At 35.5% G+C, this 27,045-nt stretch overlaps 1 protein-coding gene across 3 annotated transcripts in view; it reads right to left on the bottom strand.

Annotated features, from left to right (window-relative positions):
- PDS5A (PDS5 cohesin associated factor A) overlaps window positions 1–27,045 on the bottom strand; it is a 154,561-nt gene that overhangs the window by 78,277 nt on the left and 49,239 nt on the right. For all 3 annotated transcript variants that reach the window (XM_040624845.1, XM_040624843.1, XM_040624844.1), the window contains exons 3-7: window positions 10,153–10,356; window positions 8,977–9,063; window positions 8,390–8,487; window positions 3,481–3,607; window positions 1,470–1,550 (exon numbers count right to left, since the gene is read on the bottom strand). In XM_040624845.1, coding sequence (XP_040480779.1) covers window positions 1,470–1,550; window positions 3,481–3,607; window positions 8,390–8,487; window positions 8,977–9,063; window positions 10,153–10,356 — 597 coding nt within the window. The remainder of the gene's footprint in view (window positions 1–1,469; window positions 1,551–3,480; window positions 3,608–8,389; window positions 8,488–8,976; window positions 9,064–10,152; window positions 10,357–27,045) is intronic.

The raw sequence follows: 27,045 nt of genomic DNA, 5'->3' as shown, positions 1-27,045 counted from the left end.
TATTTCCTTATAACAGAAAAATTTTAAAGTCTCAATCTTTTTGCCTTTTATTTAAGTCTGACTAATTTTGCCATGAGTTTAGTAATAAAGAGTATTTAAAGTTGGGGGTTAAAATATTTTTTAAATACCCAAAGATTTTGACTCAGAGTATCAAGAGAAAAAAAAAATGATACAAAAGCTAAGTGATAATTTAAAAGAATGCTAGGAAGAAACAAAGAGAATATCAAAAGCACAAATTAAAAGACACCTCTATTCCCTGCCAATACATATACACATATAGGAAAAAAATATTAACTTCTAAAAATGCTAAAGAGGCAGTTGCATATAACTGACATTAAGTATATATTTTTGGTAGTATCATCAAACAATATATTTCCTTTGAAAAGCAACATACATTAGAAGTTAGAAAATATTCATACTTACTATGCAGACCATGGGGGAAAAAAATAGTTTTAACAAGATTAAAAAATACACATAAACAAAAATGATTATGCATAGAACACTAATTCTGGAAGGATATATTGAAAGTCTATTGGTAATGGTTATTTCTGAGAACTGAGAACAGGGTATTCAGAGTTGAAGAGAGACACTTTTCACTGTATATTCTTTTGTGAAAAGAAACTTTTCTTTTACCATGTTTAAATATTAATTTAGTAATATAAATAATACTAATAATTCACACCATTAATATACTCACTTGGGTTTTTATATGTGGAAAATAATTCAGCAATAGATAAATGCTACACTCAGAAAGATAATTATTAAAGGAAAACACTGAAAAAATCTAAATGCAAGATAATAAGGAAATGGTTAGGTAAATTATGGATATATGTCAATTCAAAGAAACATTTTATAGTCATTTATATTATAAATAAAGAAATAATTTCAAAATATAGAAACATAAATACAGACAATTCAAAATTTTATATAGAGTATGTGAAAAAATAGTTATGAATGTGAGCAGATGTGCAACAATGGAATGAACTGCTATATTAGGAAAAATTATAAATTACTTTTTATTCTAGATTACTTTATTGATCTTTTTAAGTAAATAAAAAAAGTACTCAATGAAGAAAAATATAACAGCTACTTAAGAGAGAAACAACAGAGTTCAGAGGAATGACCTAGAAAAATAAAGGTAAAGAAGAAAGGAGAAAGTGAAAGAGATCAGCATACTCAGGAGATAAAAAAGGTAAATATAAATAAAAAGCAGCAAAAGAGAGGAAGGAGTTGTAGACAAGTTTTTATAAAATATCATCTATCTTATGCCATTTAAAAATAATGTCAAAGCTTATATAGTTTTACTGCATTTGGTCACATCTAGATGTATCAGTTCTTTTACGTATTTGTTTTAAATAGATGAAACCATTTATAGGCTAAACAAAACTATATGTGAAAGGTCTCAATAAATTAATACAATGGATTAATAATTATACAATTATCGAATAAATACAAACAGAAATACATACATTGGCAATGCACGCCTCAATAGTTTGGACTGTCCTTTTCAATAAGACTTTTGCAAGGTCAAAGGACTGTTTATTTAAGTTCTGAAACACAATAAAAATATGCAAAGTTATAAATGAATTCATGAATTTATGAGACAGAACTATGATTAACACTATAATCTTCAAATCTCCAAACTATGAAGCAAAAAATAATCACTGAACTCCACTCAAGGTTTTACCCAATATTCTCTAGTCAAGTGGTCTTAAATGCAGAAGTTGCAAATAAATCAAAAATTAAAATATATTACACAGCCAAAAGCCAAACCCTTTATTTCGTTTAGTTTTATTAAACTGAAAATGGACCTAAGGCTTTCTGGGTTTGGTAACCAATTTGAACTACCAATTATACTGTATCCTAAATGAACACAGACACACACATAAACACACACACATCCTGTCTAATCCACCACCCTACATGCTTCATTGTCTAATCAATGTGTGATCGAAGAAAGAGTACACCTGGAAAGTTTTCCAAGAAAAATACTTGGTCAATTAGATAGTTTTGAAACACTGAATCTTGTTTTTGCTCCTCAAGATTCCCAGTGGACTATAACAAATTAAAGGGTCTGAGAAAGGCCATAGAAAAGACATATTCCACTTTTAAAAACTTGTTTGGAAATGGGTTTCTTGTTTTAAAGAGTACCTATCAGCATTTCTATACTTTGAAGTTTTGGACCAATGGAGATTCACTCACCAGCATCCTGCACCTCTCCCAGAAAGAGGCTAAGAAACCCTACACTCTAGGTGAGTAATAGGCAAACTTTTTATGCAAAGAGCCAGATGGTAATATTTTAGGCTTTTTGAGTCATACACAACTACATGATTCTGCTGTTGAGTGTGAAACAGCCACAGACAAAATGAAAATGAACGAGCATGGCTGTATTCAAAAAAACTTTGTTTACATAAACAGGTAGTGGACTAGATTTGGCCCACAAGCCATAGCTTCTTGACCCTTGCTCTAAGATTTTATTCCATTGGTAAAAATGATAGAATAACTCAAAATTAAGGCAACCTTCCTATTTCCTAAAACGGTATACAAATTTCCTAATCATAAAACTACTAAATAGAATATAAACACCAAATATGCTATCTATTCCTCTCAGTTTTTCCTCTTATTTTGCCTGACATGTAACCCTCCACCTTTGCCATACTCTCAAAATTTTGGCAAATTACAGATTCATTTGAATAAATAAAATGCATAATATTTGGAGGCAGAACAACTTCTAATTAACTGCATTATTAAATAAGTGTAATTAAATACACCTCTCATCTAACATCTGATAATAGGTCACTGAACCATTAGAGGAAAAGAGCAGGAGGGTAAACATCAACAATAAGGTAGGACTGAGTACGGCCCTAGTGGTAGAGCTTGTGGAAAGCTAAGTCCTTCAGCAGAGAGAAACAGAAAAAGGAAACAGGGAGAACTATACAGCTGTGAATCATCTCTTTCCCCTTAACATTAACCATATAGTTCATGCTTCTGCCCAAATCTTTTTCTGAAAATGCCCAAGAAAAAATGGATTCTGAGAAGAAATACAATTCCTATGTTCCACATCTGTGTTACAAAGGAGGAAATACATTTTCCTTCCCAAAAAAACCCCACCAAAACCCCCCCCAAAACAAAAAAAACCAAAACCCCCCCCCAAAAAACCCCAGAACAAAAACCAAACACCTAACTAAAACAGTACTCTCCTAATTCCCACATTACATATAAGTGGTGAATGTGAAAGATTTCTGTTTTCCAGAAAATAGGAAGCACTTCACTGAATGAAAATCTATAATATATGATAATCAATAAATCTTCTAAAAACAGTAGCTTTTAAGACTAATGTGTGTTACACTATTTTATTGGGGCTAGAAAATGACAGTGGGAATAATTACATGAAACTGCAAATGGTAGAAAACAATTATTTTTCATATGTGTAGTACTATCTTTAAACATTAACCCTTAATATCTTCATACTATACAGACCTTATGTGCAGGAATGAGGTTAATAAGAATGGAGTCCAATAATTCTTGAGTAACTCCATCACCTTCCATGATGATAGAACTCATCAAGTCTAGCATGTGCATTTGTACCTTCTTGTTGTGGCTATTGCTAAAAAAAAAAAAAAAAAAAAAAGAAAAGGGAAAAAAAACAGGCTTACAAAAAAGAAAATTATACTTCCCAGTTTAAAACAATTATCTCAGATACAAAAGAATTTTCACTTGAAGAAACTATACCAATTAATGGCAAAGAAATTTTGACTGCTCTATTTACTTTCTCGCTCTGACTATAACAACAGCTGTAAGGTATTGTAAAGTATTTTACAAAAGCAAAGACCTTTAAAATGAATTAAGTCACTACACAATTAGGATACAAAAGAGTGAGTTAAATTCTACCAAACAAAAATATCAACTTCAAAGAAAGGACATCTTTGCTTACATGTGCCCAGATTTTAAAAAGTGATAAAATTTTAAGTAAGAAAACAAAGAAAGGGGTGCCCGGGTGGCTTAGTCATTAAGCATCTGCCTTCAGCTCAGGCCATGATCCCAGAGTCCTGGGATGGAGCCCCGCATTGGGCTCCTTGCTCTGCTGGGAGCCTGCCTCTTCCTCTCCCACTCCCCCTGCTTGTGTTCCCTCTCTCGCTGCCTGTTTCTCTCTCTCTGTCAAATAAATAAATAAAATCTTTAAAAAAAAGAAAAAGAAAACAAAGAAAAAATACAAGATAATGAAAGCAGTTTTCCTTTTTATCCTTTTAGATCCTAATACATTCCCCAAAATAAAACTATAAACACCAAAAAAAAACCCTCAGCCAATACAAGTTATTTTTGCTATAATATCTTTGTCACTAGAGACTTAAGTTCACTAACACTGAAAATCAAAAAGTTTGATATAAAACGTTTATCAGAATTTATGACCAGAAGGTTCTGAAAATGTCATTGAGTATCTCACAAAGAATTTCAAACAAAATGAAAAATCAACGACGTATGAAGCCTAGAATCAGTTTTAGTCCTACTTCCTTAGCCAAGCCAGTGAAGAGTCAACTGTAGGCCTCCTTAATAAATATGTCTCTACTGCTGATCCAGTACTTACCTAAAAAGACTGGCTCTAAAACTGTTATAACTAGTAGAACATCTAGGCTTCTCTCCTGACTGCATCTTAACTAAAGACTTGAAATGTCCACTTTCACATTTATCAGATATATATGTAAAGACAAATCAAGAGAAATGATACAATTTAGTTATACTACAGATATAGGGACATAGAAAGGTTTAAATCAAGACAAAACTTTAACATCATTTACGTCTCTCTTAATTCTTAAAAAATTAACCTGAAATAAGTATAAGAGACCTGTTGAGTACTTGATGGTAAAATGCAAAGATGAAAATTTCTTAAGTTGGTGGAAAATTCTCACAGAGATACACTGTTACCACAACTTTTAGAAAGATACCTATTGCATGCCCTCTTCCAAATATCCTGTTTACTAAAGGCCAAGATCATGAAGGATCAACTATATAGTGTTAGGGGGAGTGTGTGTAAGGGTTAAAAAATAGAAATATTCAGCTTGATGCAAAAAAACTGAGGACTATTTAACTCTCAGACTCAAATATACTTGGGGATAGGAAAGAACCAAAGTGAAAAGAGACAAAAACAGACTTAAAATGATTTCCGCAGGCTCTAGTCAAGCAAGATACAATAACCAGGATATGACTTACCCTCCTACCTGAAACAACTAAAAGACTGAATAAAATATATGAAACGACAGTTTTCAGACACTGAACATCATGCACATGTTGCTGAGAGAGGGAAACATTTTCTAGGCTGCAGTGTGGGAAGGGAAGATACTGACAGAGCCTAGTGGTTTTCCTGCATCTGGAAAGACTAGAGTTTGCATGGCAGAAAATCAGAGGGGAGAGAGACCTATTCAGAGAGCAGGCTTGTAAAGATATCTCTGAGTCTTCAAGTGCTTACTTACTGATGAGCACATAGATGTGAGGAAATGTCTTGAGTGTGGGGAAGGCACCACCTGAAAGGAGTAGAGGGAATAATCCCTGGAACTTACAAAGGTCTTAGAATAGTGCATGTTCCAACCAAAGTGGAAAATGTCACAATTCACAGGGCATGTTGTAATCAGAATGGAAAATCCACATATCCAAAGTCAATGAGCCCCAAGCACAAGAAAAAGAAAGAAAACTCCATCGTGGTACATCATAATCAAATTGCTTACAACCAGTAATGAAGAGAAAATCTTAAAAGTGGGTAGAGAAAAAAGATACATTATGTACAGAGGAAGGCAGATTAAAAATGACAAAAACTTTTCAATAGAAACAATGAAAACCAGAAGAAGATGGAGCAACATCTTTAAAAGTACCAAAAGAGAAAAAAAAACAAGAAAAAAGCCTATCAACCTAGAACTTTTAGCATGAAAGTTCACTTTCAAAAATGAAAGTGAAATAGAATAAAGACATTTTCAGACATATAAAACCAAAAGAATTCAATCAGCACCAGACCTGAACTATAGAAATGTTAAAGGAAGTCCTTCAGACTGAAGAAAAACACCACCACATAGAAATCTGCATCGACACAAAGAAATGGAGAACAAATGGTAAATGTGTCAGTAAATATAAATCAATGAGCTCCTCTTTCAAAAGCCAAGTCTTTTTTTTTTTTTAATTTATTTGTTTGAGAAAAAGAAAGAGAGCGCAAGAGAGCACAAATAGGGAGAGGGGCAGAAGGAGAGGGAGAGAATCCTCAAGCAGACTCCCTGCTGAGCAGGCAGCATGATGCAGGGTTCCATCTCCCTGAGATCATGACCTGGGCAAAAATCAGGAGCTGGCCACTCAACCAACTGAGCCATACAGGTGCCGTCAAATGGCAAGTTTTTTATTTACTCATAGCTCATTGTGAATTAATTAGATAATTAGGTCAACAATAAACTTAGATCTTTAGGTTCAGGAAATAAAAATATTAATGGATCAAAGAAAGGTGCGTATGTACAAGTAATTGTGAGAGGAAAGAAATATAATGGCAGAGTGGGAAGTGGACTTAAGTGGACAGTTGAGGTCAACAAGAGGGGAAGAATGATGACAATTTCAAGAGTTTTAAAATTTTCTGGTGATTTTAATTTTATAAGAAAAAGGGGCAAAAATGTGATAGAATATGAAAATGGCCACAAATTTTCTCATCTCTATATTCATATGCCTTTAAAATGCTGTTCCTCCAGAAAAATATGGAGTCTGTCTAACCAATCTCCGAATCTGGGCTTGACTATATGCCTTCCTCGGCCAATGAAACATAAGTAAACATGAAGTGAGCAGAGGTTTAAAAAGTGCTTGTGAGATAAAGCATGCTCTTTCTTGCTACTTTTGAAACCCATTCAGCATATGAAGAGATCTGGGCTAGCCAGCTGGATGATGAGAGTGTGAGAGAGAGAGACACAGATGACCTAGTCGTCCTATTACCTCAGCCAACTGCCAGATGTCTTGCCAACTGACTGCAAATACAGGAGTCAGTCCAGCCCAGACAAAAAGAACTGCTACACAGAATCATGAGTTAAATAAAATGGGGTCTATTTTAAGCCAGCAAGTTTGGGGTTGTTTTGTCATGCAGCAGAAGCTAACACAAAATATAAAGTTTATATATCTTTTTTTTTTTTTTTTTTTTTTACAAGCCTTCAGTTGTTTACCATAGGAAGCTTTCTCTCTTGGAGTCTCTTTATAAGCTTCTATTTCTACACCAGTTCTTTCCTCTTAATTCCAGGTTAAATTCTATTCCTACCATTCTAAGGAAACGGAAAGCATGACAGCATAGTATTCATAAAAGATCTGCAGGAAACTCTAGAAGTGTGCTATCCAATATGGAAGCCATTAGCCAATAGCCACTTGGCCACTGAACACTTATAGTTTGGACAGAGCCACAAGTCGAAATAATCATGCTTCTGGGAGTATCTGGGTGGCTCAGTCAGTTAAGCATTGGACTCTTGATTTTGGCTCAAGTCATGATCTCAGCATCATGAGACTGAGCCCCACATCAGGCTCTGAGCTCAGTGGGGAGTCTGCTTGAGATCCTCTCTCTCCCTCTGCCCTTTCCCCTATTAGAATATGCGTGCCCATGCTCTCTCTCTTTAAAATAAATAAATCTTAAAAAAAAAATCTTAAAAATCTTTAAAAAGTCTTAAAAAAATTAATGCTTTGGATATTGTGGGATAAAGTATATTATTGAAATAAATTTCATTTGTTTCTTTTTAACCTTAATGTGGTTACTAGAAAATTTAAAATTTATGTGAGATATATTATGTTTGTATACTGTGCAATGCTGTAGAACACATCTCAGGATAATGCTTGGTTTACTATACAAAAAACCAAAACAGAATAAAACACAACAAAACACTGAACTGAAATCAGAATTTAGGCTCCCCTATTCAGTGATTTGTCCTTGGGCAAGCCACCACACTCCCTTTCCCTATGCATTAATTTCTCTATTTCTATAAAGAAAGAGCAATGCTTAAGGTTTTTTTTTTTCTAGCTTGAAAAGGAGAAGTCAGTGTGCTTAACCACTGAGGTACTATGATTTTCAGCACTCACTAATGATACTTCAAATACTTATAATTTCCACTTCATAATTTAGTATTTCATTATAGTATTTCATTACATAAGGTCCCACACCATTTGCTTTATAAGAGTTGACCAATATAATTGATACCTAACTTAAAATAGTGGTACAAGAACAAAGGCAGCTTGCAGACAACAGATTTGCTAATTTTCCTCTTCATGTCAAGTCTTCTAAGGAAAACATTCCATTATAAATCTAAAAGATCACAGTTATAGGCACAGTACACAATATTTCACTATGCATAGCAAGACAGAGACAAACAGAAATGAATAAAAAATAACTTACTTGATCACTGAGAAGAGAGTCCTAAAAAGCTGAATAAAAATTTCATTGCAATCTTCCAATTCGAAGCAGATGTTATAGGATTTAACCCAAGCTAAGTTCTTAAATAAATAAATAAATAAATAAATAAATAAATAACACTTGCACGGAATAGTTACACAAAAGCAAACTCATTACTATAATTTAATTTTTAGAATTACAAATCTGTAAAGGTCCAAATACATAAATTAAAGTTGTTACAGCTGTCATATACTGTGACCTTTAAAAAGACATGTATCTTGTTGGCATTAACTTACTCTAATGGAAAAACACTAAATTGTTAGAGATTAGTAGACATATATAAATACTAAATATAAGGAAGAGTGAAAATTACTTCAACTTAATCCCTCTTCAGATTAGAAAAGAATAAAACAGAAAGATGAAAACAGAGTTTCAAATAATAGGTTTTCCAGTGGAGTGTACTTTATCTTCAAAAAGACATTTTATTAAGTGGGATTTGTATACAACAAAAAAATTCATCTTACTTTATAAAGTCACTGTAAGGAATTTTCTATTACATGAATAGTGTGATAATTATTAAATTTTTTTACCTCTAATAAATAAAAGTATCTATTAAACTGTGGACTCTTTGTATCTTCCAAACCTTTTAATTGTCTGGTTATAAACAAAAATATGTCCTGTTAAAAAAAAATGATAAAATTTAGATACAAATACTTTTCATTCTTTCATAATACACTAATAATAGTCTGTATACATATTCTCCATTACATACAATAAAAGAAAATTCTTAGCCAAATGACTTGGGACTGGCTTAGCCCAGTATTCCAAATAATTAGAAGAGAGCAAATTATATAAAACTATATCTTTTAGAAATGATAATAAAAATTATTACTGGCATAAATCTTAAGGCTTCTCATTCTCAGAGAACCATAAGTTCTATATCTTGCTGCCCTTCCTTCTACTATAGAACTTCCTCCACTTTATTATCTTCATCTTGCAACATGGCAAACAATTATCTTCATTGTAAGGACCTGGACAAGAGTCTTTCCATTACTATTTCCTACATGAAAATAGTAATTTTCAGAATCTAGTTTGAATTTGTTGTGTGACTACAAACTTGTGCGGAACAAAAACAATAACAGACTGGTTCGAGGGTTGTACTTTTCATGACAATAGTGTGCCATTTCTTAATAAGCTTTCTTTAGAAGTTTTAACCCAAAATAGAATCAATATGCAAAGAAATGACTTTAGGACAACTGAAAAGAAAGCAGTTCAAAATATTAAAATTTGCCAAGAATAAAATTATTCAGAATATGAAGTCAGCTCAAGAGATCAATTCAAAAAAGCTCCTCAAACATTTTAAACAATGGCAGAAACCTCCAAGATAAGCATAATATAACTTTGCATGTAATGTGCAGGGGGAAATAATCACTTAAATATGTAAATTCTGTTATACTATTGTTTTAAAAAGTGTCACTAATCCACTACTTATCCCTTCAATTCAGCTACCTGGGCTTTGTGATGGGTTAATATGAAGGTTACATATGAGCAGACCTGGACTAGTTTTGATCTATACCTTTCGATGCCTCAATAAAAATACCAGTCATTTTTGTGGATATGCAATGAATTTTAACTGAATGAATAATTCATCTGTTTTACAACTTACGATATAACCTTATGATGACAGGTGAATAATAATAAAAGCTACATTCCTAAAGGTAAGCTAAACTATAAAAGTAAACTAATTTTGTAAAGATTATATTTACCTTAAGTTTATCATGGGAAGTATATGGAGCTTCTGGGGCATAGATTCGAAAAATGTCGGCCAAACAACACGCTACAAGGAGACGCACATCTTTATTGGGATTCCTGAGGAAAAATTCAGATGCAAGATGCAAGGCTAGTGGGAGATACTGCTGTTTTTCGTCTTCTGAATCCTGATCCATATCCATAAAAGTTTTTACTACCATCTGTAAAAATATATAAAAAGAAAAAATACTCAACTCCTGATATTTAGAAATTAGTAGAAGACATATATTTTTTAGTTACTATCAGAGGATTCACAATCACTCTGTATAAATCTTCATTTAAGACTCTAATCATTTTAGGTAAAATTTAGCCCAAGTAAAAAAATTCTTAGCCTCATACATACAACCAAATTCATTTGATATTTTGCAACATCAATTATGTTTCTTTTATATTTTATTATCAAAGCTGCCTTGATCTAGGCTCTTTCAAACTGCTCTCATTTCACACTTAGTAGATTTTGCATTTCACAAAAGAAAACCAAGTTTAAGCATTTTTATGTAGTTGTACTTCTGATTAAAAGCTAAAATTATAAAATAACCTGTTGTTATTTATAATTACAAAATTAACATTTTAGAATCACTCTAAAACAAAAAAGTCCACGCTCATGAATTGGAAGACTACTGTTAAAATGTCCATACTACCCAAAGCAATCTACAGATTCAATGCAATCCCCATCAAAATACCAATAGTATTTTTTCACAGAACTACAACAAAGAATCCTAAAATCTGTATGGAACCACAAAAGACCCTGAATTGTCAAAACAATTTTGATAAAGAAGAACAAAGCTGGAGGTGTATCACAATCCCAGATTTCAAGGTATACTACAAAGCTGCAATAATCAAAACAATATGGTTACTAGGGGATGGGCAAAAGGAGTAAAGGGGAGTTGTAAGTACAGTCTTCCACTTATGGAATGAATAAGTCATGGGGATGTAAGGAATACAGTCAGTGGTATTGTAATGGTGTTTTATGGTAACAGATGGTAGCCACACTTGTGGTGAGCACAGCATAATGTATACAGTTATGGAATCACTATGCTGTACACACGAAACTAATGTAACATTGTGTGTCAACTATACTTCAATAAAAAGAAAAAAGAATAATAATTTAAAAAAAACAGTATGGTACTAACACAAAACAGATAGCTCAGAAATAAACCCATGCTCATATGGTCTATTAGTCTACCACAAAGGATGCAAGAATATATAATGGGGAAATGACAGTCTCATCAATAAATGGTGCTGGGAAAACTGGACAGCTACATGCAAAAAAATAAAACTGGACCACTTTTTTATACCACACACAAAAATAAAATGGATTAAAGACCTAAATGTAATACCTGAAGCCATAAAACTCCTAAAGGAAAACACAGGCAGTAATCTGTTAGACATCAGCCCTAAATTAATATTTTTCTGGATCTTTCTCCACAGGCAAGGGAAACAAAAGCAAAAATAAACTCCTGGGACTACATCAAACTAAAAAGCTTTTGCACAGCAAAGAAAACCATCAATAAAGCAAAATGGCAACCTACTGAATAGAAGATATTTGCAAATGATATATCAGATAAGGGGTTAATATCCAAAATATATAAAGAACCCATGCAACTCCAAACCAAAAAGACCAAATAATCCAATTTTTAAAAATGGGCAGAGGACCTGAATAGACATTTTTCCAAAGAAGATACACAGATGGCCAAGAGATACATGAAAAGATGCTTACCTAATCACTAATCATTAGGAAAATGCAAATGCAAACAACAACGCAATATCACCTCATATCAGTCAGAATGGCTAGTATCAAAAATACAAGAAATAACAAGTATTAGAGGAAGAGGGAGAGAATCTCAAGCAGAATCTGCACTGAGCATGGAGCCCAACATGGGGCTCAATCCCATGACCCTGAGATCATGACCTGAGCCGAAACCAAGAGTTGGATGCTTAACCACCTGAGCCACCCAAACGCCCCCAACCTTGTCCAGTTTAGAAACGAGGCTGTACTGGCTTAGAACAAATTGATAAGTGATCCCTTTTCTTTTTCTTCCTTTTTTTTTTTTTTAAAGACTTTATTTATTTATTTGACAGAGAGAGACAGCCGGCAAGAGAGGGAACACAAGCAGGAGGAGTGGGAGAGGAAGAAGCAGGCTCCTAGTGGAGGAGCCTGATGTGGGGCTCGAACCCAGAATGCCAGGATCACGCCCTGAGCTGAAGGCAGACGCTTAACGACTGAGCCACCCAGGCACCCCCCCTTTTCTTCTATTATATGGAAAGTTTATAGTAATGCTGGTTTTATCTTTCTTCCTTCGATATTTAGTGAAGTTCAATTGATCAAGAATCACAATGGAATTTAGAAAATATTATGAACTGAATGACAATGAAAATATAAACTATCAATACCTGTGGGATGCAGTTTAAGTTGTACTTATGGGAAATTTATAGCCTTAAATGTATAAGCTATAAAAGAAGGAAGAATGAAAAATCAGTGATCTACATTTCCACCTCAAGCAGTTAGAAAAATAACAAATTAAATGAAAAGGAGATAGAATCAAAGGGGAAAAAATTAAAACAGACATCAATGAATTAGAAAACAAACATAAAAATGAGAAAAACCAAACAATGCCAAATGTTGACTGTTGAAAAGACTAATTGACATGCCTCTACAAGAATAAATCAAGGAGAGAGAAGGCACAAATTACCAAAATCAGGAATTAAAAAGAAGACATATTATTCATCCTGACAATAATAATAATACACTGGAGGGGGCTGTCACACAAAATACGCTATCTGAATAATTCTATTTCTACGAAAAGAAACTGAATCTGAAATTAAAAACCTTCCCACAAAAAAAATCTCCAATGTTAGATGGCTTCATTGGTGAAAAGTCCCAATCGAGACAACTACATATAGACGGTAGAGTACTAGCTACTCTGATCAAAATTCCAAGCCTCTCCTGCCATTCCGTTATAGCTTTGTATCTTGGTTTGGTTATGCGGTTACTGGTCAGTCACAGCCTACTTACTATCCAAGCGCAAACACCCCTTTGAGATGTTAAGCCTTATTTCTTGGTTATCTGTTAACATTTTAGTAGAGATTGTTATCTAGTTGGAATTAATAACGTAATACAGAAGATAAAAACCTGAAGTTTAGGAATTCTTAGAGAAATAAAGAGCACCAAATGGGAGTTGTGAAGGGATCGAAGATAATCCTAACATTAACTTCAAGTAGGATTACACAGGCCACCTGAAATCATCTGATTAGGATCCCTTCTACATAATTCGCCTAACCTCAACCAACAAAATAATCAAAATTTATATTTATGGATGAGTAAACTAAGGAACAGTTTAAACCCTTATGCAAATTAACAAAAGCCAAATGAGAGAACATGCAAACCAGACATATTCGGCCTTTATCTTGAAAGCAAGAATCACTGACGTGTTTTGAAGAGCGTAATATGGTTAGATTTGCATTTCATGAAAACACCTTTTTATTTACGAGGTAGCCAGTAAATGAATGTCTCACTCACAAGGTTTATGAATCTATTATAGCTAACTCAGCCAAACTTTGAAGTCATTACAGACATTTACAAAGTATTCTGAAGCAATCTGAGCCAAGTTCAGTGGGAGGCAAGAGATAAAGTAAGAAATGCCATAATTAAGGAGTTTTAAATTTCATTATATAGGAAATGGGAGTCATCGAAAAATATTTGTCAGTAGAAAAGTATATGTATTTGTCATCTATTGCTATGTGACAAAATACCCCCAAACTGTACCTTTAAACAATAAACATTTATTTGTCACACGGTTTCTATAGAGGTGGAATCAGAGAGTGACTTAGCTAGGTGGTTTTGCTTCAACTCTCTCATGAAATTGTAGTCAGTCAAAGCTATAATCATCTGAAGGTGATGGGCCTACCAGATGTGCTATAAAGGTAGCTCATTCACATGGTTGGTAAGCTGGCACTGGCTTTTGACAAAAGGCGTCAGTTTCCCTCTACGGGGGTTCTCTGGACAGCTGCTTGAGTGTACTCATGGAATGGCGCTGGCTTTTTCTCAGTGAGTGATCCAAGAGCGCTGAGTCGTAAATGGCAATCTTTTATGACCTAACCTTCAAAAACATACTCTGTCACTTCCACAATAGCCTATGAGTTAATCAGGACAGCCCTATTCATTTGGAATATAAGGAAACGAGGATCATTCGGGGCCATGTTGGAGGCTAACTACCATATTATGTCTCGTAATATTTACATCTTGTTTAGTCCTCTATCATAAAAACTCTGGGTTTGGTCATGTGACTTATTTTGACCAAGAAGAGATTAGCAAGCAAAATGCAAGGAGATAACCAGGTACATATAGAGGCTGGAATGCTCCTTACTGGAACCCAGCTGCCACACTGTTAGGAAGACTGGACTATCCAAGAAGAGACCATGCACAGAACCCTGGAAAATGAGGGGCGCCTGGGTAGCTCAGTCATTAAGTGTCTGCCTTCGGCTCAGGTCATGATCCCAGCATCGTGGGATCGAGCCCCACATGGGGCTCTCTGCTCCGCAGGGAGTCTGCTTCTTCCTCTCCCTCTGCCTGCTTGTGCTCTCTCTGTCAAAAAAACCCAAAAAAACAACAACCAAAAAAACCCCTCGAAAATGAGACAACACACAGAGGCAGACTATGTAGAGAACTCAAAGCCCTAGCTGAGTTCCCAGCTAAATTTAGCTTGTAAGAGTAACCCTGGCTGACACCACATGGAGCATTCATACCACAGAACTGTGAGGAGTAATAATTTTAACTCATTAGGTTTTGTTTTACTACACAGCAAAGGTTAACTGAAGCCATATCCATTCTGCAGTTTTTAAAATATGTCTTTCTGTACTGCAGAGACAGGAAAGCTAAAAACTATACATCCCTAGGTCACCTTACAATAAGGGTTACAGTTGTAATCTAGTTTAGCCAATCAGAAGCACTTACTCATGATTTGGAAAATGGAAATGTGGAAGAGGTTGTATTGCTATTGCTTCTATTTTTTTTTTTTTTTTTTTGGCTGGCAACTATGGAGTGAAGGCATTTTGTGGTGTGTGGCAGCAGCAGCATTAAGGTTTGCGTAGACAGACAGGAAGGATTCATCTATTTTGCACTGGTACTGATCTATTAGATGCATGATGCTCTGGAGCAATCATCAGGGCAATGGTTTACTCATGACAGTATTTCCAAAGGGTAGGTACTATTATCATCTAAGTTTATGGATAAGGAAAGTTGTGCACTTGTAGGTAATTCACCCTGGGTCACAGAGTCCCAGAACAAGATCAATACTAGCATGGAAGGGAGGGAAGAAAATATTAGAGGTACCACATATGGTAAGAGTATAATTTATTTGAAATTTGGTTTCAGATAAATATCACATACATGGCTGTTTGTACTGGGGAGCACAATATAAAGTGTATTTCTTTCTTTCTTTCTTTTTTTTTAAAGATTTTATTTATTTATTTGACAGAGATAGAGACAGCCAGCGAGAGAGGGAACACAAGCAGAAGGAGTGGGAGAAGAAGAAGCAGGCTCCCAGCAGAGGAGCCCGATGTGGGGCTCGATCCCAGAACAATGGGATCACGCCCTGAGCCGAAGGCAGACACTTAACGACTAAGCCACCCAGGCGCCCCTATAAAGTGTATTTCTTAACATGGGTTATGGTAAAAAAAAAAAAAAAAAAAATCTTTGAAAACTATGACAGTGCTTATTATATTAGTTCCTTACCAGTATCTTATATCCTTTTTAGAGTAACATATGATTTCACTTATATGAGGTAACCAGGGTAGTCAAATTTATAGAGACAGAAGGTAGAATAGTGATTACCAGTGATTAACAAGAGGAGGGAATGAGGACTTAGTATTAATGAGGACTCAGTATTTAATGGGTACAGAGTTTCAGTTAGGGATGATGTAAAAGTTCTGGAGATGAATGGTGCTGATGATTGCACAACAATGTGCATGTACTTAATACCACTCAACTGTATGCTTAAAAATAGTTAAAATGGTAAATTTTATGTTATGTATATTTTACCATAATTTAAAAAATCAGTACAAATGACTTCTAAAACTGGGAAGATATTTTTCTTAGCTACATGTTAATTAATGTCACAACCAAGTGAAATAAACACAAATATATCAAAACATGTAAACAAAAGAAAACAAAAACAAAAAAGTTCAGGATGAAATAAAATAGTGTCAAAAAAAAAAAAAAAACCAAACACAAAAGAACATCTGATCCTTGGGGCTCAGCTAGTTAGGTTTTCAAAACTTTCAGAAAGGAATGCTATTACATACGCTGCCATAAACGTATAGCATGAATGACCTAACGTGGCAAAAACACAGGTAAGGACGACTATACATCACTGTCTCTATAAGCCCAAATACAAACATCAAGAATGGAATCTTAAAGAAGCAAATAGAGTATTTTTGTTATAAATGGCTTTGTGCTGACATAGGACATGGGAGGGGGCAGAGAGGAAAAAAGTAGAAGTGGACAAAGTTAACATCTGGAGAACACAGGAGACTCTTTTTTACTATTCTTGGAGCTTTTCTAAGTCTGAAATTATATCGAACTAAAAAAGTAAAATTAAGAAAGAGTGCATTTACCACAAAATACAAGACATACATTTATTAATAGTTGAAATGAAAGTTTCACCAAACGACCTGTCTTAAAAAAAAAAGTTTCTGATTTTAATAGAACATATTTACCATTGCATCATTAGCTTGATATACAGATGTTACAGATTTTGGGAATACAATGACATGAAGTATTCTAACTCTACTTTAAAACCTTAAAAAAGATAAACTGAATTACAGATTTCTTTCACCCAAGTTTTCCCAGGAAAATAATTTTTGTCTGTTAACATCTGTACCCTCAATGATTAGAACAGTGACTGGCACAAAGTGAGAGGGCATACGCTTTTTTTTTTTAAACATTAGAATTCACAAAATGCCTCTTTAACATCTACTCTGATTACATATACATATGTATATACACACACAAACATTATGACCCATGATGTATATTCCTACCATTCTGGCATAAAACTTACTCAGTTCTAGATAATCAATTAGTAAGTATACATCTGTTTGTTAGAAATTTATTTAGAATTCTTAAGTAAATAATTTTTAAGTAAATATAATCCTAAAGAATTTTTAAGTAAATATAATCCTAAACATGGGTCTAGCAGGGGTCACAACTGGAGGTGAGTGACATGGAAATAAGGACTGGGGAGAAATGGAGAAGACATAACCCAACTAAAGACAGAGCTAGCTTTAGTTAATTACTGCCAGGTGACAATGCAGTAAAATATTGCAAAATCATCCAGGTGATCAGGACACAACAAAATTTTAAGTGAAATCATCTGATTTGAGAATTTTAGCAACTCCAAAAAGTTCATACTATTGCAAAGGAAAAGCAAAACATGATTTTGGTCCTCAAATCAAAAATTTACAAATTGTTGAAATACCTTAAGGCAAAATGTCAATACAGACATCTTTTCAGGTAAACAAATTATTCTGAAAAGTTGTTTTCCCTCTTCTTTTGTCCTTATAAAGAAATACAAGTCTAAACAGGTTTAAAAAAACTAAGAAGAAAATATCCAATAAACTATCATTAAAATTTAGCGAATCTTTAAAATATTAGTAAAAATTTTATAAAACACACTCTTCAACCATTCCACAGAAAATATCATTAAATTAAAATTTTCCACTTCTAGAAAGTAATGGTAAAGACAGACCACTTATCTATCTATCTATCTATCTATCTATCTATCTATCTATTAAAAGATCTCATTTATTTATTTGACAGAGAGAGCACAAACAGGGGGAGCAGTAGGCAAAGAGGGAGAAGGAGAAGCAGGCCCCCTGTTGAGCAAGGAGCCTGATGTGGGGCTCAATCCCAGGACTCTGGGATCATGACCTGAGCTGAGGCAAACACTTAACCAACTGAGCCACCCAGGCACCCCAAGACAGACTACTTTAGAACCTACCAAAAAAAAAAAAAAAAAAAAAAAAATTTCCCAGTGGAACAGAAATTGAAATCAGGGAGAGAAATCTAAGAAACTTTTAAAAAACTAAAGGAGAATGGGGCACTGGGTGGCTCAGTTGGTTAAGCAACCAACTCTTTAATTTCAGCTCAGGTCATGATCTCAGGGTCACAGAATCCAGCCCTGGCTGCATCTGGCTCCATGCTCAGCGAGGAGTCTGTTTGAGATTCTCTCCTTCTTCCTCTACCCCTCTCCCTGCTTGCATGCGTGTACTCTCTCCCTCCCTAAAATAAATAAATAAAATCTTTAAAAAAAGAATATATTTATGACATTCAGTAGGAAGGATTTCTTAAGACACAAAAATTGATTCTATAAAACTAAAATTAATGTGTTTATTGAAAGGCATCACTAGAGAGTTTTTAAAAGAGCTACCAAAAGAAAGCAGATATTGTGACAGGCATAATGAACAAAGAACCAGTCTTGTACATATAAAGAATTCCTAGAATTCAACAAGAAAAGGAAAACCCAAATGTAAAATGGACAAATGACTTGCTAGACTAAGCACTTCTTGAAAGAAACTCAAATAGTCAATATGAGGAACTAACTCCCATCCATGACCAAGGAAACGTAAAGTAAAATGTTAGTGAGATATGACATTTTAGGGGAATTGGGGTGGCTGAGTTGTCTAAGCATCTGACTTTTTTTTTTTTTTAAGATTTTATTTATTTATTTGACAGAGATAGAGACAGCCAGCGAGAGAGAGAACACAAGCAAGGGGAGTGGGAGAGGAAGAAGCAGGCTCCCAGCAGAGGAGCCTAATGTGGGGCTTGATCCCAGAACGCCGGGATCACGCCCTGAGCTGAAGGCAGACACTTAACGACTGAGCCACCCAGGCGCCCCCTAAGCATCTGACTCTTGATCTCAGCTCAGGTCTCAATGTTGGGGTAGTGGACCGGCCTATTCAGAGTATAATTGGGCTACTTTAAAAAAACCGAGAGAGAGAGAGCGAGAGAGAGAGAGAGAGAGCACGCGCAAACTGACATTTTAATAATACTGAGTCCTCTGATCTGTGAATATAGATTTCTCTAATAATTTAGGTTTTTAAAATTTTTCTTCCAGCTTTATTTTGTAGTTTTTAGTATACTGGTCTTGCATGTTTTGTTACTCCAAGTATTTTACCTTTTCAGATGCTACTATAAATTTTAAATACTTTTTCATTTTCAAATTGCTGGTTCCTAGTACATAGATAACGCAACTTTTGTATATTGAGCTTGTATTCTATCACATTGCTACACAGCTTTATTGGTTCTGGTGTCTTGTTTCTGCATTTTTTAGGGATTTGCTACAAACATAGTAATATCACTCACAAATAAGGACAGTTTTATTTTGTCTTTTCTAATCTGTGTGTCTTTCCTTTTCTTTACTGCACTAGCAAAACCACCAGAGGGGTGCCTAGGTGGTTCAGTCAGTTAAGCATCCAACTCTTGATCTCAGCTTTTTTTTTTTCCTTTAAAGATTTTAATTATTTATTTGACAGAGAGAGATAGCCTGAGAGAGAGAACACAAGCAGGGGGAGTGGGAGAGGAAGAAGCAGGCTCCCAGCGGAGGAGCCCAATGCGGGGCTCGATCCCAGGACTCCGGGATCACGCCCTGAGCCGAAGGCAGACGCCTAACGACTGAGCCACCCAGGCGCCCCTTGATCTCGGCTCTTTTGATCTTGATCTCTGGGCTGTGAGTTCAAGCTCTGCGTTGGGCTCCACACTGGGCATGGAGCCTACTTAATAAAAAACAAGACAAAACAAAAACCCAACAAAAATGGTAAGAGAGACATTTCTGCCTCTTTCCAGATCTTAGAAAGCATTTGGTTTTTCATCTTAAGTATTATATTAACTGGTGTTTTCTGTAGATGCCTTTTATCAGGTTGAAAAAGCTATCTTTTATTCCTAAAGTGCTGTTAATTTTTTTTTCTCTAAAATTTATTTATTTGAGAGAGAGAGAAAACACGAGAGGGAGGGAAGGGGAGGAGCAGAGGGAGAGGGAGAAGCAGACTCCCACCTCAGCAGGGAGCCTGACACAGAGCTCAATCCCAGGACCCCAGGAGCCCAACCCAAGATGAAGGCAGACACCTAACCAACTGAGCCACCCAGGCACCCCTTAAGGGCTGTTAGTTTTTATGATAAATGTGTTGGATTTTTTTCTCAGATATTTCTTCTACAGTTATTAAGATAATAACATGGGTTTACCATTTTATAGTAGTGTTAGTAAGTTGAATTGCATTAATATTCAAATACTAAGCCAAATTTGTACTCCTGGAATAAACCTGACACTGCAGTCATTAGGTCATTGTATTATGTGTTTTTTTGTTTTTTCTTCTATTTAGGTTTTGTTTGGTTGACTGGATCTGCTCTAATATTTTGTTGTTTATTAAGGCTCTTGATCTGTAGTTTTCTTGTAAAGCATGTTTTGTTTTGATATTAAGTTAATATCAGCCTTATTAAGTCAGAAGTGTTTAACCTTCTATTTGTCAACCTTGTGTAGGATTGGTATGATTTTTCCTTAAACGTTTAATAAAATTCACCAATGAAGTCATCTGGGTCTTTGTGGACAAGTTTTAGTTGCAAATTCAGTTTCTAAACTCAGTATTAGCCTATCAGGTTCTCTATTTCAAGTCAATTTTGGTAATTCACATTTTTCCAGAAATGTATCCATTTCACCTAGGATATTGAATTTACTGGCATAAACTTGCTCGTAATATGCCTTTATTATCCTTTTTAAAGCCTGTAAAATCTGTACTCAATCTCATCTTTTGTCACTGATTGCTAATTTTTGTCTTCTTTCTTTTTTTCTTGATTGTTCTAATATAGTGGTCCCAGGAAGGGAGGAGTGAATTTGCCACCCATCTGCAGAGGACATCTAGAGACAATTTTGGTTATAACATAGGGAAAAGGAGTTCTATTGGCATGTAGTGGATTGAGGGCAAGGATGCTGCTAAACAATGCATAGGAAAGAGTCAACAGGGCCATGGTTGAGAAACATGATCTAACAAGACGTTTGGCAATTTTATTGCCCTTTTCAAAGAACCAGCTTTTGGCATTACTGGTTTTCCCCACTGTTTGTCTACTTTCTTTCCTTCTTTCTTTCAACATGAGGCTTGAACTCACGACCCTGAGATCAAGACCTGAGAGCAAGAGTTATAGATGCCTGGGGGCGACTGGGTGGCTCAGTCGTTGAGCGTCTGCCTTCGGCTCAGGGCGTGGTCCCAGTGTTCTGGGATCGAGCCCCACATCAGGCTTCTCTGCTGGGAGCCTGCTTCCTCCTCTCCCACTCCCCCTGCTTGTGTTCCCTCTCTCGCTGGCTGTCTCTCTCTGTCAAATAAATAAATAAAATCTTAAGAAAAAAAAAAAAAGAGTTATAGATGCCTGGCTGAGCCACCCAGATGTCCCTGTTTGTCCATTTTCTGTATGATTGATTTCCATTCTTTATTAAAGTTCTTCTTTCTTTAGGTATAATCGGGTGCTCTTTTCCAGATTCTAAGAGTAGAAGCTTATCATTGAATCTAGACTATTCTAATATAAGCATTTAAAAGCATGATCAAAATAAATTTCTCAATAAGCACTGCTTTAGCTATATCTAACAATTTCTTAAAAAGGAGAAAATAAAATTTAATAGTGTACCTACAGGGAAGCTACACAGACACTGACATTCCTATCCTAACAAATCTTGATATAATTTTCATTAAGCTCGAAATATTTTCCAATTTTCCTTGTGATTTCTTCTTTTATTCACATGTTACTTAGAAATACACTGCTTAGGGGTGCTTGGGTAGCACAGTCCATTAAGCGTCCAACTCTTGTTTTGGGCTCAGGTTGTGATCTCAGGGTTGTGAGATCGAGTCCTACGATGGGCTCCACACTGAGCATGGAGTCCGCTTGAGTTTCTCTCTCGCTCTCCCTCTGCCCCCCACTTGTGTATATTTTCTCTAAAAATTAATAAATCTTAAAAAAAGTATACTGCTTAATTTCCAAATATTTGGGTATTCTTCTGGATTTTTCTTATTAATTTCTCACTTAACTCCTTGTGTTACCCTTATGTATACTATGAATCAAATTAAATGTATTGAAATTCGTTTACTGATCTATATTGGTAAATAATTCATATGTACTTGAAGAAAATGTGTAGTTCTGTTGTTGAATGGGATGTTCTATAAATATCAATTAGATCAAATTCACTGATATGTCAGCACTGATAGCTGTATTAATTTCTCTGTACTTGTTCAATAAATTATTGAAAGAGGAGTGTTGAAATTTCCATGTATTATTGTGGATTTGTTTGATCCTTTTTTTTAAATCTCTGTCGCCCATATGGGATTTGAACTCATGAACCCAAGATCAAGAGTCGCGTGCTCTACCAACTGAGCCAACCAGGCCCCCACCCCCACCCATTTTTCCTTCTTAGTTTCTATCAGTTCATACTTCATATATGTGGAAGCTGTTTTAGGTATATACATATTCAGGATTGTTGTGTTTTCTTAGTGCAGTGATCCCTTTATCATTATGAAGTATCCTTCCTAATCCTTGGTACTACTCCTGTTTTAAAGTTTATTTTGTTTCAAATACTGTCATTGTAAATTCCTAATGATTTGCATTACCATGGTGTATCTTCTTCCAATCCTTTTTTTTTTTTAAGATTTATTTATTTGAGAGAGAGAGAGAGAGAGAGAGAGAGAGAACAAGCAAGCACATGTGAGCAGGGGAAGGGGCAGAGGGAGAGGAGAGAAAGAATCCTCTAGCAGACTCCCCACTGAGTGTGGAGCCTGATGTGGGGCTCAATTCCAGGACCCTGAGATCATAACCTGATTAAGAGTCAGCCGCTCAACTGACTGAGTCACCGAGGTGGCCTACTTCTCTACTTCTTCCAATCCTTTTACTTAAAAAAAAAAACAGGTTTATTGAGGTATAATTTACATACAATCGTGCTTTTTAAGTGTCCCATTCTGTGAGTTCTAACAAGTACACAGTTGTATAACCATCATCACAATTGAGACAGACTATTTTCCAACACTCTAAAGGGCTCCTTTGTGCCCCTCAGAAGTCAACCCTCAATTTCTTCCTTAGCCCTTGACAACTCCTCCTATGTGCTGTCCCCAAAGTTTTGCCTTTTCCAGAATATCATATAAATAGAATTACATATATGTTGCTGTTTACACCCAGCTACCTTCACTTGCATACTGCATCTGAGATCCAACCATATTGTTGCATGTATCAGTTAATTTGTTCCTTTTAACCAAGAAGTATTCCAGTAGGAATACAGTTTAAATACAAGGTGTTCATAAAACATATTTTATAGGATTTCAATCATTTTAATTTTTTGAGACATGTTGGCCTGGTATTTGGACTAGTTTTTGACAATTATGAATGAAGCCACTATAGGTATTTCTGTATTTTTTGTGAACGCACTTGTATTACATCTGTTGGGTAAAAGCCTAAGAGTTGGGATTGCTGGGTTATATGCTAACTGCATATTCACCTTTAATATTTATAACAAAATGCCAAAACATTTTCCAAAGTCACTGTATTACTTTGCATTCCTATGAGCATTGTATGAGATGGGCAGTTGCTCAGTAACCTTGCTCAGTCAGTTTTAGTTTTCTGTTTATTTTTAGATTTACTGGTAGGGGTGCAGTGGGATCTCATGTGGTTTTAATTTGTATTTTCTTTCTTTTTTTTTTTTTTTAAGAGGGAGGGGGAAGCGCTTGATCTCACAACCCTGAGATCATGTCCGAGCCAAAATCAAGAGCCAGACGCTTAACTGACAGAGTCACCCAGGCTCCCCTTAATTTGTATTTTCTAATAAAATTAGATTAATAAAATTCAATATTGAGCATCTTATTTGCTGTGTGTACATTCTCTTGAAGTGTCTTGTCAAATCTTTTGCTTTTTTTTCTATTAAATGAGTGTTAAGAGTTCTTTATATATTCTGGATACCAATTCTTTATCACATATATGTATTTTGCAAATATTTTCTCTCTCAATGTTTGGCTCATCTTTTAAGTTTCTTAACAATATAGAATGGTTTATTAAGGAGGACTGAAGTGATGAAGTCCAATTTATCAATTTTTTTCTTTTATGGTTTGAATTTTTTTGTATCTGACCTAAGATATATTTGCCTAAATAAAGGCTGCAAAGATTTTCTCCTAATTTTTTTGTAGACATTCTATAGTTTCGGTTTTTACATTTATGTCTGTAATTTATTCTGAGTTAATTTCTATATGTGCTGCAAGCTCCAGGTAAAGGTGTTCATGCACCATTTGTATGAAGGACTATTCTTTCTCCATTGAATTGTCTTGGCATCTTTGTTGAAAATTAGACTGTAATGTGTGGGTCTATTTCTGGATTCTCTATTATGATCCATTGATCTATTTCCCTGTCCTTTTAATAATACCACATAGTTTTGATTACTGTAGGTTCATATTAAGTTTTGAAGTCAGGTAGGTGTGTGAGTCCTCTAAAACAATATAAAAAATAGGAGAAAGATTAACAGACACTTTACAAAAAAAAATTATACACTCATGGTAGGAATATAAAATGGTCTAACTGCTTTGGAAAACTGGACATTTTCCATAAAGATACACTTAAAATCCAAGCCAAAAATTCCACCCTTATTTTTTTAATGTTTTTTTATTATGTTAGTCACCTTACAGTTCATCCCTGGTTTCCGATGCAAAGTTCGATGATTCATTACTTGTGCATAACACCCAGTGCACCGTGCAATACGTGCCCTCCTTACTACCCCTCACCAGTCTATCCCATTCCCCCAACCCCCTCACCTCTGAAGCCCTCAGTTTGTTTCCCAGAGTCCATAGTCTCTCATGCTTCATTCCTCCTTCTGATTACCCCCCCTTTCTTTATCCCTTTCTTCCCCTACCGATCTTCCTAGTTCTTATGTTCCATAGATGAGAGAAACCATATGATAATTGTCTTTCTCTGCTTGACTTATTTCACTTAGCATTATCTCCTCCAGTGCCGTCCATGTTGCAGCAAATGTTGAGAAACCGTTCTTTCTGATAGCTGAGTAATATTCCATTGTATATATGGACATCTTCTTAATCCAGTCATCTGTTGAAGGGCATCTCGGCTCCTTCCACGATTTAGCTACTGTGGACAATGCTGTTATGAACACTGGGGTGCATATGGACCTTCTCTTCACTACGTCTGTATCATTGGGATAAATACCCAGTAGTGCAATGGCTGGGTCATAGGGTAGTTCAATTTTTAGCTTTTTAAGGGACCTCCACACTGTTTTCCAGAGTGGCTGTACCAAGTTGCATTCCCACCAATAATATAGGAGGGATCCCCTTTCTCCACACCCTCTCCAGCAATTATTGTTTCTTGCCTTGTCAATTTTTGCCATTCTAAGTGGCGTAAGGTGGTATCTTAGTGTGGTTTTGATTTGAATTTCCCTGATGGCTAATGATTTTGAACTTTTCATGTGTCTGTTAGCCATTTGTGTGTCATCATTGGAAAAGTGTCTGTTCATATCTTCTGCCCATTTTTTGCTTTATTTGTTTCTCACGTATTGAGTTTGAGAAGTTCTTTGTAGATCTTGGATACCTGTCTTTTATCTGTAGTATCATTTGCAGATATATTTTCCCATTCTGAAGGCTGCCTCTTAGTTTTTTTGACTGTTTCCTTGGCTGTGCAGAAGCTTTTTATCTTGATGAAGTCCCACAAGTTCATTTTATCTTTTGTTTCTCTTGCCTTTGGAGATGTGTCATGAAAAAGGTTGCTTTGGCCGATGTCGTAGAGGTTGCTGCCTATGTTCTCCTCTAGGCTTTTGATGGATTCCTGTCTCACATCGAGGTCTTTCGTCTATTTGGAGTTTATCTTTGTGTATGGTGTGAGAGAATGGTCCAGTTTCATTCTTTTGCATGTAGCTGTCCAATTTTCCCAGCACCATTTATTGAAGAGACTGTCTTTTTTTCCACTGGATGTTTTTTCCTGCTTTATCAAAGATTAGTTGCCCAAAGAGCCGAGGGTCCATTTCTGGGTTCTCTATTCTGTTCCATTGGTCTGTGTGTCTGTTTTTGTGCCAGTACCATGCTGTCTTTGTGATCACAGCTTTGTAGTACAGCTTGAAATCCGGCATTGTGATGCCCCCAGCTTTGTTTTTCCTTTTCAACAGTTCCTTGGCGATTCGGGCCCTTTTCTGGTTCCATACAAATTTAAGGACTATTTGTTCCAGTTCTCTGAAAAATGTCATTAGTATTTTGATCGGGATAGCACTGAAAGTGGATTGCTCTGGGTAGCATGGACATTTTAACTATGTTAATTCCTCCGATCCACGAGTATGGAATACTTTTCCATCTTTTTGTGTCTTCTTCAATGTCTTTTTTTTTTTTTTTTAAAGATTTTATTTATTTAGTTGACAAAGATAGAGACAGCCAGCGAGAGAGGGAACACAGCAGGGGGAGTGGGAGAGGAAGAAGCAGGCTCATAGCAGAGGAGCCTGATGTGGGGCTTGATCCCATAACGCCGGGATCACGCCCTGAGCCGAAGGCAGACGCTCAACGACTGCGCCACCCAGGCGCCCCTCTTCAATGTCTTTCAAGAGTGATTTATAGTTTCTAGAATATAGGTCCTTTACGTCTCTGGTTAATTCCAAGGTAACGTATGGTTTTTGGTGATATTGTAAATGGGATGGATTCCCTAATTTCTCTTTCTTCAGTCTCATTATTCGTGTATAGAAATGCAACTGATTTCTGAGCATTGATTTTGTATCCCGCCACATTACTGAATTGCTCTATAAATTCTAATAGTTTGGGAGTGGATTCTTTTGGGTTTTCCATACAGAGTA

Source organism: Ursus maritimus, unplaced genomic scaffold (genome assembly GCF_017311325.1).
Source record: "Ursus maritimus isolate PB19 unplaced genomic scaffold, ASM1731132v1 scaffold_8, whole genome shotgun sequence".
Taxonomy (NCBI): Eukaryota; Metazoa; Chordata; class Mammalia; order Carnivora; family Ursidae; genus Ursus; species Ursus maritimus.
The sequence above is the reverse complement of the archived record's forward strand: the minus strand, read 5'-3'. Positions and strand labels throughout refer to the sequence as shown.